At 35.0% G+C, this 13,291-nt stretch overlaps 1 protein-coding gene across 1 annotated transcript in view; it reads left to right on the forward strand.

Moving 5' to 3' along the window:
* Window positions 1-13,291, forward strand: part of pfkfb2a (6-phosphofructo-2-kinase/fructose-2,6-biphosphatase 2a) — a 35,541-nt gene that overhangs the window by 5,583 nt on the left and 16,667 nt on the right. Inside the window, exons 5-10 of the mRNA XM_079588337.1 lie at window positions 927-993; window positions 1,940-2,014; window positions 2,736-2,792; window positions 3,587-3,711; window positions 5,744-5,951; window positions 8,090-8,236. Coding sequence (XP_079444463.1) covers window positions 927-993; window positions 1,940-2,014; window positions 2,736-2,792; window positions 3,587-3,711; window positions 5,744-5,951; window positions 8,090-8,236 — 679 coding nt within the window. The remainder of the gene's footprint in view (window positions 1-926; window positions 994-1,939; window positions 2,015-2,735; window positions 2,793-3,586; window positions 3,712-5,743; window positions 5,952-8,089; window positions 8,237-13,291) is intronic.

The raw sequence follows: 13,291 nt of genomic DNA on the forward strand, positions 1-13,291 counted from the left end.
TTATTGTAATATTATGCCTTTTACAAAGTCTTGATTTAGTTTTTAGGCTCAGCTAGAATAGGTTTTCATGCTTGAACGTTCACTTTTTAGTTTTGTTTTTCATATATTTGACTATGAGCACTTTTACACGGATTCCGTTTATTTATTTTTTTCGGTTACATTTTTTTGGACTCCATTTTAATGGTTAAATTAAAATATTTAATAATCAAAAAGCATGTCTAATTAATTGAAACCATGAAACTTGTACAATTTAACAATAATTTATTAAAAGATTTTCAAAAATGTTTAGGGCCATATGATTTTTTTTTTTTTTCATATGAAATCCCCCCCCTGGATTATTTTGGAATCCAGATGTTTTCTGGATTCCATTTTAATGGTTTGATAATTTTATAATCAAAAAAACATGTCTCATTAATTTAAACTATGAAACTTGGACAACTTAACAATAATTTATTAAAAGATTTTCAAAAATGTTTAGGGTCATATATATATATATTTTTTCATATGATTCTTTTTTTCCATTTTTTTTTTCAAATTCACATTTTTTCCATATTTTTTTTCAATGGAATCCAGATATTTTCTGGATTCCATTTTAATGGTTTGATTAAATTTCAATAATCAAAAAGCATGATTAAAAAAAAAAAAATGTAAAAAAAAAAAAAAAAAGGTTAAACGAGAGTTAATTGAATAAAAAAACAACCATTTTAATTTTTTTTTTATTTATAGACTACAATGGAGGCGTTTCTGGGAGTTCAGAAACAGTGACACTGATATAGAGAATAACTTTGTAACTTTGCAGAGCTTTTTTCAAGATCAAACCGCAACATTACACTAAAGCAAGATGAAGATGTACAAAAGCACGAGAGATCCTCTTTAACTGATTTGCCAAACGCTGGTTGTGGTCTGATGTTGTGTTTGTCTCTCAGACAGTGTGCCATCGTGGCTCTAGAGGACGTGAAGTCTTACCTGAACGAGGAGGGAGGGCAGATCGCTGTGAGTTCTTCAATCTCTGGACTTTACACACGGAAACTAGGATTTCTCCATCTATTAGATCAAATGTGATATGCATTGTTTTGTGTTGCATAAATATGCAGTTGTTTCATAGTTTATAGGCATCAGATCAGTCTTGTTATTGTTAACTTCAAAAAAAACTATTTAAAAAAAAACTTTAACACTTTATTTAAAACCTTTTTATATAATGCATTCTAAAAGTATTTTAATGCATTAATTATGCCTTGTGATGCACCTTATAATGCACTAAATGTTCTTATGAATAACTGTTACCACATGCATTATACTTTAGATAGTATAATAAACGCATGACAAACGATACATTTCAGAATCTAAAGAAATATTATAATGCATTTTAACTTTGGTCACAATTAATTATGAAAATCATTATAATGTACATTATGAATACCTTTATAATGCATTATACAGAAGGGCTTTAAGTAAAGTTAACAAAAATCTATTGAAATAAAGCTAAAATAATGTAAATATTACATTAAAAACTTTATCAAATGATTAATATCTGCTACAATAGTATATAAGATGCTAAACATCATTAGATCATCATGCATCAGATAAAATGTCTCTTTCTTTTCACTTTTTTCCTCCGTCTCTTTTATTCAGATGGTGTTTTACTGATTTGTAATGGATGCATGAAGTTACATTTCGAAGGTTTTCAAGCATGAATGCATTTTGGATTAATTTGCGATCACATTTTCATCAGAAATGCTTATTTTCAAATATTTGCTGTCGTGTTTGGACTATATTATATACTTGCATCTGTACCTACCAATCAATGTCATTACAATACAATAACCATTTTCCTGTTATTATCTAATTGCAGTTGTATCATAAACGAATAGCTGTAATATTTCCATTATGATTGATGATTGATTTGTCATTGTGTGATGTGCTGGTTTGTCTCTGGCAGGTTTTTGACGCCACAAACACAACGAGAGAGCGACGGACCCTCATCCTGAGCTTCGCGCAGGAGCACGCGTATAAGGTGAATATTATCAGTCGCTCGCTGAAATATTATCAGTTGTTTGATATGTTGACATGAGACCACACAAACAAACTGTTTATAAAACTGCAGAAATTTAAAGAGTTGGTCAAATTCAAAATACTACAAATTATGTGGAGAGTGAAAAATAATTTGGTGCCAATACATATCAAAAACAAATTCATGCTAATCACAGACAGTAACAACAGAAGAAAGGCCATTTTTGTGTGCCATATTCACGCACCTCACAAAAACAAAAGTGGTTTCTTGTAATCGGGATCAGTTTATGGAACTCTTTGGACATTGTTCAAAAATCATGTAACACGATTGTTCAATACAATAAAATGTATAAAAAAAAATTACTTGGAAAATACGAAGGCAGTGAAGCATAACAACCAATGTTTGACAAATTTGAAACTGTCAATTATTTAGATGTGAAGTATTGTACCTCGACATGGACAAAAAACAACAACGGCGAGCCATCTGTCCTGTGCCAGCTCAGATTATTGAAAAAATGGGCATGAAACTATGTCTTCCTCAGGCTCCTATTCAGTATTGAATGTTATTATTTTGTTGTTGATGTGATTATTATTGTGTCTGTAATAACATCATGACGCTGGAGAACATGCAGAGATCAATAAAGCACATCGTTTGCTCTTTATAACCCTGCATATAAACGTTGAGACAGTCTTTGATATGATTATTTTTTTGCTTTTGTTTCCAGGTGTTTTTTGTCGAGTCACTCTGTGACGACCCAGAAGTCATTGCTGCCAACATACTGGTGAGTGACGATGCTGAAAATATTCATATTCATATTAATTTCATCTGCTTATCACATCTGCTGTTACATCATAAGATGTTGTTAAAGGTAGATGACATGAAATGTTGTATTATAATTATGCCGCTTTTATGCGCACGTATTAACTGAGACTATATGGAAATATTTGTATATTTAAAAAACTATATGTGTGACCCTGGACCACAAAACCAGTCACATGGGTATTTTTTTTGATTTTGAGATTTATATATCACACGAAAGCTGAATAAATAAGCTTTCCATTGATGTGTGGTTTGTTAGGATAGGACAATATTTGGTCAAGGTACAAAAATCTGGAATCTGAAGGTGCAAAAAAATGGAAACATTGAGAAAATCTCCTTTAAAGTTGTGCATTTATGTTCACGATTGTGCTGCATTCACTCACAAAAATACATGTTTTATATATTTACGGTAGGAAATTTACTAAATATCTTCATGGAACATGATCTTTACTTAATATCCTAATGATTTTTGGCATAAAAGAAAAATGTATAATTTTGACCCATACAATGTATAGTTGGCTATCGCCACAGATATACCCGTGTGTCATGTGACTGCTTTTGTAATCCAGGGTCACATTTAAAAAAAAAAAATCCAGCTCTACACTGAAAGATTATTTCAAATGATTATTATTGATTTAAAAATGAACAAATTGAAAGTAACGCCACATTCCACTATGTATGTATTTATGTAAATTATACATGAGCTATATAATCTTGATGCTGATAAAAGTTAATATCAGTGCACTGTGGGATCAGGATGTGAAGGTTTCCAGTCCGGATTATCCTGAGAGACACAGAGAGAGCGTGATGGAGGATTTCCTGAAGAGAATCGAGTGCTACAAAGTCACGTATCAGCCGCTAGATCCAGATGAACATGACAAGTAACATTACACTTTATTTTTTTGTTTATAAGTATCTTTCAATCCATTTATTAAACATAATCTAGAAGCTGATTGATCTTGAAGGAGACTTTTCCTTTGAGCAACTGCTTTATATTTTTTCTTCTTTTTTTATGAAATAAAATTGTTACATTCAAATTTACAGTAAATTGTTAAAATTTACAACTATATGATATTCAATTTCAGCATTTCATCTGTCTTTATCTTTTCTGCTGTAATGTCAGAAAGCCTCCAGCAGAGAGCAGTACAGTTTGCTGAATTCACTTTTTTGTTAATTTGTAATCATGTGGTTTTGTTTAATGATCATAATATCATAAACACCTGCTAGTAGATTAGGTTATGTTCAAATATGTGTGGCTATTCAACCTAGAATCTTTGAAAAACCTGCAAGGATTGTTTGGACAGTCAAAAGCATTTTTGTAATTCCTCAGGCATTGCTTTTGGCTTGATCGTGAGATAATCTTGCTGGAAAGATTCAAGCTCTGTGTAGTGTTGTTCACAGACAGAGCCACGGCCATTAACTCTGTCCTTGCCTTCAGACATGTTGGATTATCTTTTATTCTCTGCTGGAAAAGTGCTTAAAGTTCACCCAAAAAATTGTGTCATAATTTACTCATCCTCAAGTTGTTCCAAACCTGTATATATATATATATTTTTTATACTATGGAAGTCAATGGGTCCCTTCAACTGTGGAAAAGATTCAGGAAACTCCAAGGCACTCTCTTTAGAAAGGTTAAAAAGCCTTTATTGTTATGGCTTGGTCATTTTAAAGCTTTAAAAGACGTGTTTCGGCATACAAGCCCTTCGTCAGGGAGTCAACAATTTCCAAACAGGAAGAGACTTTCTTATGAGCTTTCAAACAACCAATCAGAAACCTGCATTTGGCAGAAGTGGGTTCAGAGTTGTAGGATTATAGGAAGACCACTAGATGTCCTCCGACGGCTGCCATATTGCGCCAGAACGCCCACCACACACCAGCTCACTGGTGGAGAGGAGACAGAGATGAAGCCAATCAGTGTATGAGGATGATTAGGAGGCCAAGATGGACAGAGGCCAAGGGGCAAATTTGGCCAGGATGCCGGGGTTACACCCGTGCTCTTTTTCGAAGGACATCCTGTGATGTTTAATGACCACAGAGAGTCAGGACCTCGGTTTAACGTCTCATCAGAAGGACGGTGCTCTTTGACAGTGTAGTGTCCACATCACTACACTGAGGCGTTACGACCCGCACAGAACACAGGGTGAGCGCCCCCTGCTGGCCTCACTAACACCTCTCCCAGCAGCAACCTGGATTTCCCAGGAGTCTCCCATCCATGTACTGACCAGGCTCAGCCCTGCTCAGCTTCAGTGGGCAACCAGTCTTGGGCTACAGGGTGATATGGCTGCTGGCGTATATATATATATATAAAATAGAACAAACAAAATAGAAATAAAGAGTGTGTTTACAGGAAAAGACTAAAATCAAGTTCCTCGTTAAGGCCTGGGTATCTCGTAGCCTGCAGTTTATCAATCCAGAAACTTTCTCTCTGGTTTACTTGTTTTTGCCTGTCCCCTTTCCTTAGTGACAGTGGGATATGGCCTGTACGGTAGACGGGTCACTCTTATGGTGTTCCTGTAGTGCCTCGCCATAGGACAGTTCATGGGTCCCTTCAACTGTTTGATTGCTCATATTCTCCAAAATATCTTCTTTTGTGTTTGGCAGAAGAAATACATTAAAGCAGGTTTAGAACAACTTGAAGGTGAGCAAATGATGACAGAATTTTCATTTTTGGGTGAACCATCACTTTAAAGCTGTGAGGCATGTATCTTTGCATGTATCTCACTTTCTAATTTTCCGAGTTTCACCTCTGTGTAACATTGATTGTTTTTCATTCGGCACATCTTGTGGACAATAATAAGACCTGTGATTATAGTAACTCTCTTTCTGTGTATATCCCTAAATCATTAGGCCACAAACCACCACAGATTTACCAGTTTCATGCAGTGTTTAACAGTGTTTCTCTGGCTGCTTCAGGGACCTGTCCTTCATCCAGGTGATTAACGTCGGCCAGCGTTTCCTGGTGAACAGAGTTCAGGATTACATCCAGAGTAAGATCGTCTACTACCTGATGAATATTCACGTTCAGAAACACTCCATCTACCTCTGCCGGCACGGCGAGAGCCAGCACAACGTCCAGCGCTGCATCGGCGGAGACTCGGAGCTCTCCTCCAGAGGAAAAGAGGTATTCCTTTCAGACACTACAGCAGAAAACAGCTCATTTAAAGCATGTGTGTTTTGTTGTGCATCAAACCTGAGAGTTATTTACAATGTGTGTGCATTTGATAATTAAAAAGCCTTAAAGGTCCTGTTCTTCTTGATCCCATTTTTTTAAACTTTAGCTAGTGTGTAATGTTGCTGTTAGAGCATAAATAATACCTGTACAATTATAAAGCTCAAAGGTCAATGCAAAGCGAGATATTTGATTTAACAGAAGTCCCCTTTCAAAGCCTACAGCGAACGGCCGGTTCGGACTACATCCTCTACTTCCTGCTTTAATGACGTCACTAGAACAGTTGTTTGACTAACCTCCGCACACAGGAATACACACAAAAGGGGGCGTGGTCTTGTTGCGCTCCTACAGAGAAGAGGAAGAGTTGTGTTTGTAGAGTTTGTGTCGCCATGTCGTCGAGACGCTGTTATTTTCATCCCGGAGTCAGATCACCTTTGTTTGGTCGAAGTGAAAATATGGATGAATCTTTTATTATTATAAATGCTGCGATATTCCATAATAAAATAATAATTGTCAATAGGCATGCACTGATATGAAAATTTGGGCTGAAACCGATAATTTTTTATACTTGAAAGCCGATAACCGATATATTGGCCGATAAATCTAAATCCAAATTTTTATATAATTTTTTGAACAGCCTGATTACAAAAACAAAAGTCTCGCCATTAAAATCCATGTTTCAAGCACACAATTATGATGATCTCATTATAATTTTATGTCGCCGATATGACAGACTTGTGTTGCACTTTACTGTATTTTCCTTTTTGAAGTGATTCCAATCATATTTCAAGTATTTCAAAACCATAATGGTGAACAGTGTGCATCTGAATTGTCTCAGCTGAAAGAAAATAATACATTATTTATCATCTTTAATATATCGGCCAAATTTTCGAATCAGGCAATCAATAACAATAACATTAAAAGTGAACGTATATCGGCCGATACCGATATGGTGACCGGTATATCGTGCATCTCTAATTGTCAATTTGGTTGACTTTAATGAACTACTCTTGATGAATAATGACAATTTTTACTTTATGGTTTTGATATTGTAATATGTTGTAGATGATTGTAAGTGCATATTTAATCTCTCTCATCTATTTGAATGAGCAGCTGGAAGTAGTAAAGCAGACATTTCAAAATGAGATTTTTGAAAGTCTGGCTTGTTGTTTATAATTGCATATTATATATTTATAATAAAACATGACTTGGGTATTTTAAAGTCGGCATGAAACAGAAGTTGTGATAGTCTTTTCTTCACTACTGTGACGTATATCCGAGTGAAACTGCTTCTCAAACAAGAACAAATGTGGGCGGGGCTTGTGGAACTGAATGGTTGGTTGTGGTTTGCGATTGTTGGATCTCATGTGAGTGACAGGTTGCCCCGCCCTCATCATCAGAGAAGAGATGTTGCTGAAACAGGGAAGTTAAAGTTAAAGATTAAATGGGATATAGTATGCCGTTTTACAAAGTCTTGATGTTGTTTTTGGCCTCTACTAGAACAGGTTTTTATGCTTGAATGTTCAAAACACATTATTTTTCCCATATTCTCCATTTTTGAAGCTCCTCTCTTCCCAGTCTGTCAGTAACGCTCTGTTTAGTTCCTGTCTCTATGAAGCCCCTCCTTCTGAAAAGCACACTGTGCTCTGATTGGTCGGCTGGATCAGTGTGTTGTAATTGGTCGAGCACTTCGAGTGTGTTTGGGAAATGTCCCGCCCCTTACCATAACTGCCAGTTTAACACACTACTAACTAACTCAAGCAGGCCCCGCCCCTTTATTCTGCGTATGAATTATTTAAATGAGGAATATTGTGACGTGTTCGTTCCCGGAAGAAACTCAAGACTACAATGGAGGCGTTTCAGGAGTTCAGAAACACTGACACTGATGTGGAGAATAACTTTGTAACTTTGCAGAGCTTTTTTCATGCTCAAACCGCAACAGTACACACTAAAGAAAGAAGAGCATGTCAGAAAGCACAATAGATCCCCTTTAAATGTGTCGATTCCCAGCATGCTCTGCTTCAGTCCTTTACCACAAACAGGTGAGAAATGTTTGGAGGCTTGTTAACGTGTTTCCCGCTCTGTGTTAGTTTTCTAAAGCCCTGCGTGGGTTCCTGGAAAACCAGAAGATCCCAGACCTGAAGGTGTGGACCAGTCAGCTCAGACGCACCATCCAGACGGCGGAGGAGTTGGGCGTCCCGTACGAGCAGTGGAAAATACTCAACGAGATCGACGCCGTGAGTTTTATTAGAGAAGTTTCATGGTTTTCAAATTAACACTGGGCTGTTGTTCATTATCTACCCTGATAAAACACTGGTGTTTTCTGTTAGCATGCAAGTCATCAATTTGATTCAGATGTATAATTTTTAACTCATTCACCACTCCAAAACTAATTCAGCTGTTTAATCCGGTGTCATGATTGCTATAAAAGTCTCATTTATCACCCCGGTTACACGCACATGGTTATTTTGAAAAACTGAGACATTTCCCTTCGTTTGTGTCCTTCGTTTACACGCAAACGCAGAAAACGATTCTTTCTAAAAACCCCGGACAGAGTGGAGATTTTGGAAAACTTAGTTTGCATGTAAACTTTTTTTTTTTTTTTTTTTTGCAATAACCAATACAGAGAACAATATAATAATACACAATACTAAACAATACACAGTACAGAGGGTTACATAAACAAGAATATTAAACTAGCTTAAATGATTTACACCATTGTAGAGTCTTACAAGCAATAGAGTTTTTAGAGTTCCTCAAAGAATTTAGATATATATCAAAATCTTTCTTAAAAATAAAAAAAGAAGGAGTTTTCTTTGAAAATTTACACTTGTGAATATAAAATTTGGCAAGAAGAAGTAGCAAGTTAAGAACAAATTTAAAATGATAAGGATCTAATTTCAGAGAGTCACCAAAAAATACAATTTTCTGGCTTATATAGAAGTTTAAGGATATATTCCTTTTAACAAAGTTTGAGAAATCAAGCCAAAATATTTTACAATACACACATTCCCAAAATAAATGAATAATTGTCTAATCAAACTGATGACAGAATGAGCACAAAGGGGAAATACTATTATTAAATTTAGCAAATGTATAATTAACTGGGTAGCAATTGTGAATAATTTTGACAGAGACTTCAACCACTTTATTAGTTAAAAAAAAATTTCGCTGAAGAGACCAGAAATCTTCCCATACTATATCATCAAATTTGTTATTCCAAAAGCTTACACAAGCAGGCAAAGATATCTGATCTCTGTTTAGAATTGAGCGAATTGTCTTGTTTGACAAGCTGCTGAGAGGACAATGATCAACAAATATATTAGTGCTGTCAAAAATAAGTGGAGAGAATAAAGGACCATTAGGGTCAGGTTTGACTAAAGGTATCACACTATCAGGAATTGCACCAAAAACAATGGCATACTCTCTTGGGGGGACTGGAAAAGAGAATTTTTGCATAAAGTGTTCATAAGAGAGCAAGACACCCCTTTCATCTAAAAGTTGACTCACTAAAAGTATTTTTTTATCAAACCAATTATCTAAAAAAAGAGATTTATTTTTATATTTAATATTTTGGTTGTTCCATATAAAATATCTATGAGGAGAAAAATTATAATTATATATTAAAGACCAGCATATTAAAGCCTGTTTATGAAAACTAGAAAGAGTTAAAGGTATTTTAGAGATGTTATAGTTGCAGCGCAATAAAAAATGCAATCCACCAACTGAATTGAAAATATGATTTGGAATAATATTCCAAGAAGAAGTAGGATTGTTCAAAAAAGATTTTATCCACTTAATCTTGAAAGAGTTATTAAGAGTGGAAAAGTCCACTAAGTCAAAGCCACCCATTGTCCGATCAGCTATCATAACACTTTTTTTAATTAAATGCTTTTTAGATTTCCAAACAAAGTTTACTATCATTTTGTCCAGCATTCTACAAATCTCCACAGGAACATCTAGAGCCATTGCAGGATAGATAACCCGAGACAACCCATCAGCTTTAGAAAGCAACACTCTACCCGTTATAGACAGATCACGCTGTAACCAAGAATTGAATTTGCGTTGAATAGAAAGAATAAGAGGTTCAAAGTTAAGTTTTGATCTTTTTTTCTGATCTTTACATATGATTATACCCAAGTATTTAACTTCGGATTTGACTGGAATGTCACAGACTTTAACATCCATGGACTGTTTAATAGCTAAGAGTTCACATTTGTGCACATTAAGAAATAACCCAGAAGCAGATGAGAAGAGATCAATTATCTTTAAGGCTACAGAAACTTGATCTTTATTATTTAAAAACAGAGTTGTGTCATCAGCCAATTGGCTTATTAATATTGATTGGTTTGTAACAGAGATACCTTTCAAATTACTATTTTGAATGTGGATGGCTAATAATTGCATAGGAAGCAGAAAAAGATATGGTGATATTGGGCAGCCTTGACGGATGCCTCTTTCAATATTAAATCTATGAGTAGTACCATGCTGTAATTTAATTGAAGCATTGGCGTTATTGTACAGAGTTTGAATTGCATTGATAAAGTTGGGGCCAAAACCAAAAATATTCAAAGATTTAAGAATAAAAGGAAACTCAACAGAATCAAAAGCTTTATAAAAATCAAGAAAAAACAAGAAACCATCGTCAGGGATCATATCCGAATAGTCTAAAATATCAAGAACAAGTCTAATGTTATTTGCAATTAGTCTGTCTTTCATGAAACCTGATTGAAAGTCATCTATTATATTATCTAAAACACATTTAATTCTTTTAGCAAAAATCATAGCTAGTATTTTGTAATCATTATTTAGCAAGCTTATAGGTCGCCAATTTTCAAGTTGAGCAGGGTCCTTTTGAGGCTTAGGGATCAAATTAATAACACCCTGAGTCATGGAGCTTGGGAGAGTTCCCTTAAGTAGGCTTTCTAAATACACTTGGAGAAGAAAAGGAGAAAGAATATTTGAGAATTTCTTATAGAACTCTGTGGTCAGACCATCATTTCCAGGAGATTTATTTAATTTCAGCTTATCGATCGCCTCAGAAACATCTTTAATTTGAATAGGAGCATCACACAGAGTTTTTCCAATATCATCAACTTTGGAGATACGGTCTGAGTCAAGAGAATTAAAAAATAAATCCAACTTTTGTTGGGCGTGTCTAGAACGATAAAGATTTTTGTAAAATTCTTCGCAATAATTAGAAATTTCTTTATGATCTTTTAAAACCACTCCATTAATGTTAAGACTATTTATAGAATTGAGATGATTACGTTGTTTCTCTAACTTAAAAAAATAATTGGAATTTCGCTCTCCCTCTTCCATCCATCTCCTTCTTGAACGAACAAAAGCACCCTTTGCTTTACCGATATACAAGTTATCTAATGAGTTTTGAAGTTCGGCCAATTCTAATTTCTGGACAAGTGATAAATTTTCAAAGGGGATGCAAGAGAGACAGACAATTCTTTTAACAATGTTAAGTTCCTCTGATTTGTATTGCTTTGCTTTTTGAGATCCAATTTTAAACAACATTAACCTAATATTGTATTTTAATAGCTCCCAATTAGAGCCAAAATTATTTTCAGCTTGTGCTTTATTAAAAAAGAAATGAATCTTAGAAATTACAGATTGACAAGTTTCCTCATCCACTAATAAAGCAGAGTTTAGTTTCCAATAAGAACTATATGTTCTTGAGTAAGATGGGTTATCAAAAGACAGAATAATAGACTTATGATCGGACAGTGGAGAAGGCAAAATTTCAACCTTAGTGACATAATCAGATAAAGAGTCAGATATTAACCAAAAGTCAATCCTAGACCTCAATGAACCAGAGCTGTTAGACCAGGTAAACTGTGAAGCATGAGGATGTTTTTCCCTCCAAATATCAGTCAGACCAAAACGGGCAATCAACTCACAGATACCTGATGAACCATTAGATATTCTAGGTGGTGATCTATCCAAAGAGCTGTTTATAGTTTGGTTGAAGTCTCCACCCAAAATAACATGCAAATTAGAATATTTAGATTTGAAATAGTCTAAATGCATTTCTATTGAATTAAACAATTTAAAGTTATTTTTTGCAGTGTTAAATCCATAAATGTTACCCAGGACAAAGATACAATCATTTAAGGTAACTAATAAAAAAAGAAAATGACCTTCAGGATCAGAAATTGTCTCTATTATTTTACCCTTAAACTTGTGCTTTAAAGTTAAGACTCCTGCTGAAAGATTAGAACCATATGAAGAAAACAACTCATCACCCCATTGTGATTTCCAAAACTTAAAATCGCTAGAATTTGCATGAGACTCTTGTATAAAACAAAAATCAGTGTTAAGAGATTTAGCATACAGAAAAATAGCTTTACGTTTGACATCATTACGTAACCCTCTTGTGTTAATTGAACAAACAGAAAGATTAGGAAACATTAGAACAATATGACACCTGAACTGTAACAAGTGAGCCAGTCCATGGCATGCTTTAAATGAGAAAACAATTACCTGTAAATATAAACAAGGTTGGGGTCATTCAAAAAAAATAAAAAATAAAAAATAAAATAAAATAAATAATAATAATTATAAATAACATAATAATTCTGCAGAAGAACCTCAAAGTAACTTTTTCTAATAGTCTATTACCCTTTCAGTAAGCATTTTGAAGAACTGTTACTGACGTCAGAAACATGACAATAAAAGGCAGACCAGTACCACTAGCAACTAAATCAAATTCAAATCATTCAACAACCTCCATGTCTTGCAAAAGAAGTTCTTTACCATCAATGTACGCCTTTGGACCAACGAAGTAAGCGCGGTGTCCTTGCTGACGGGCTCTCTCAACAAGTGGCCAAAGTTTGTTACGTTGCACACGATCCTCGGGGGACAGGTCTTCTGCGAAACGCAAGTGGTGCGTAGCAAGATAAGGAGAGTTCTTTGCGGCTTTCCAGAGAGCATCCCGAAAATAACGCATTGTGAACTGAAGAATAATTCCGCGAGGTTGTTTTTTTTTCCCAGAGGGCAGAGTGTCGTCGCTCCTCACTTTTCCCAAACGGTGTACCACATCAATTAACTCGTGAGATTTACCAGCAAAAGTTGGGACAACAGCCTCGCATATATCCAAAACTTTCTGTCTGACATTTTCTCCTGGTTGTTCAGGTAGACCGTGCCGCAGATTCCATCTCCTCTTGTATCTGGAGAGATCCTGTACTTTACTCTCCAAATCACAGATTCGTCTTTCGGCATTTGTCACCCGCTTATCAACTCGCTCCACATTACCTTTTACATCTTTAATTTCTTCTGCC

The sequence above is a fragment of the Phoxinus phoxinus genome, assembly GCF_949152265.1.
Source record: "Phoxinus phoxinus genome assembly, chromosome: 18".
NCBI classification, from domain to species: Eukaryota; Metazoa; Chordata; class Actinopteri; order Cypriniformes; family Leuciscidae; genus Phoxinus; species Phoxinus phoxinus.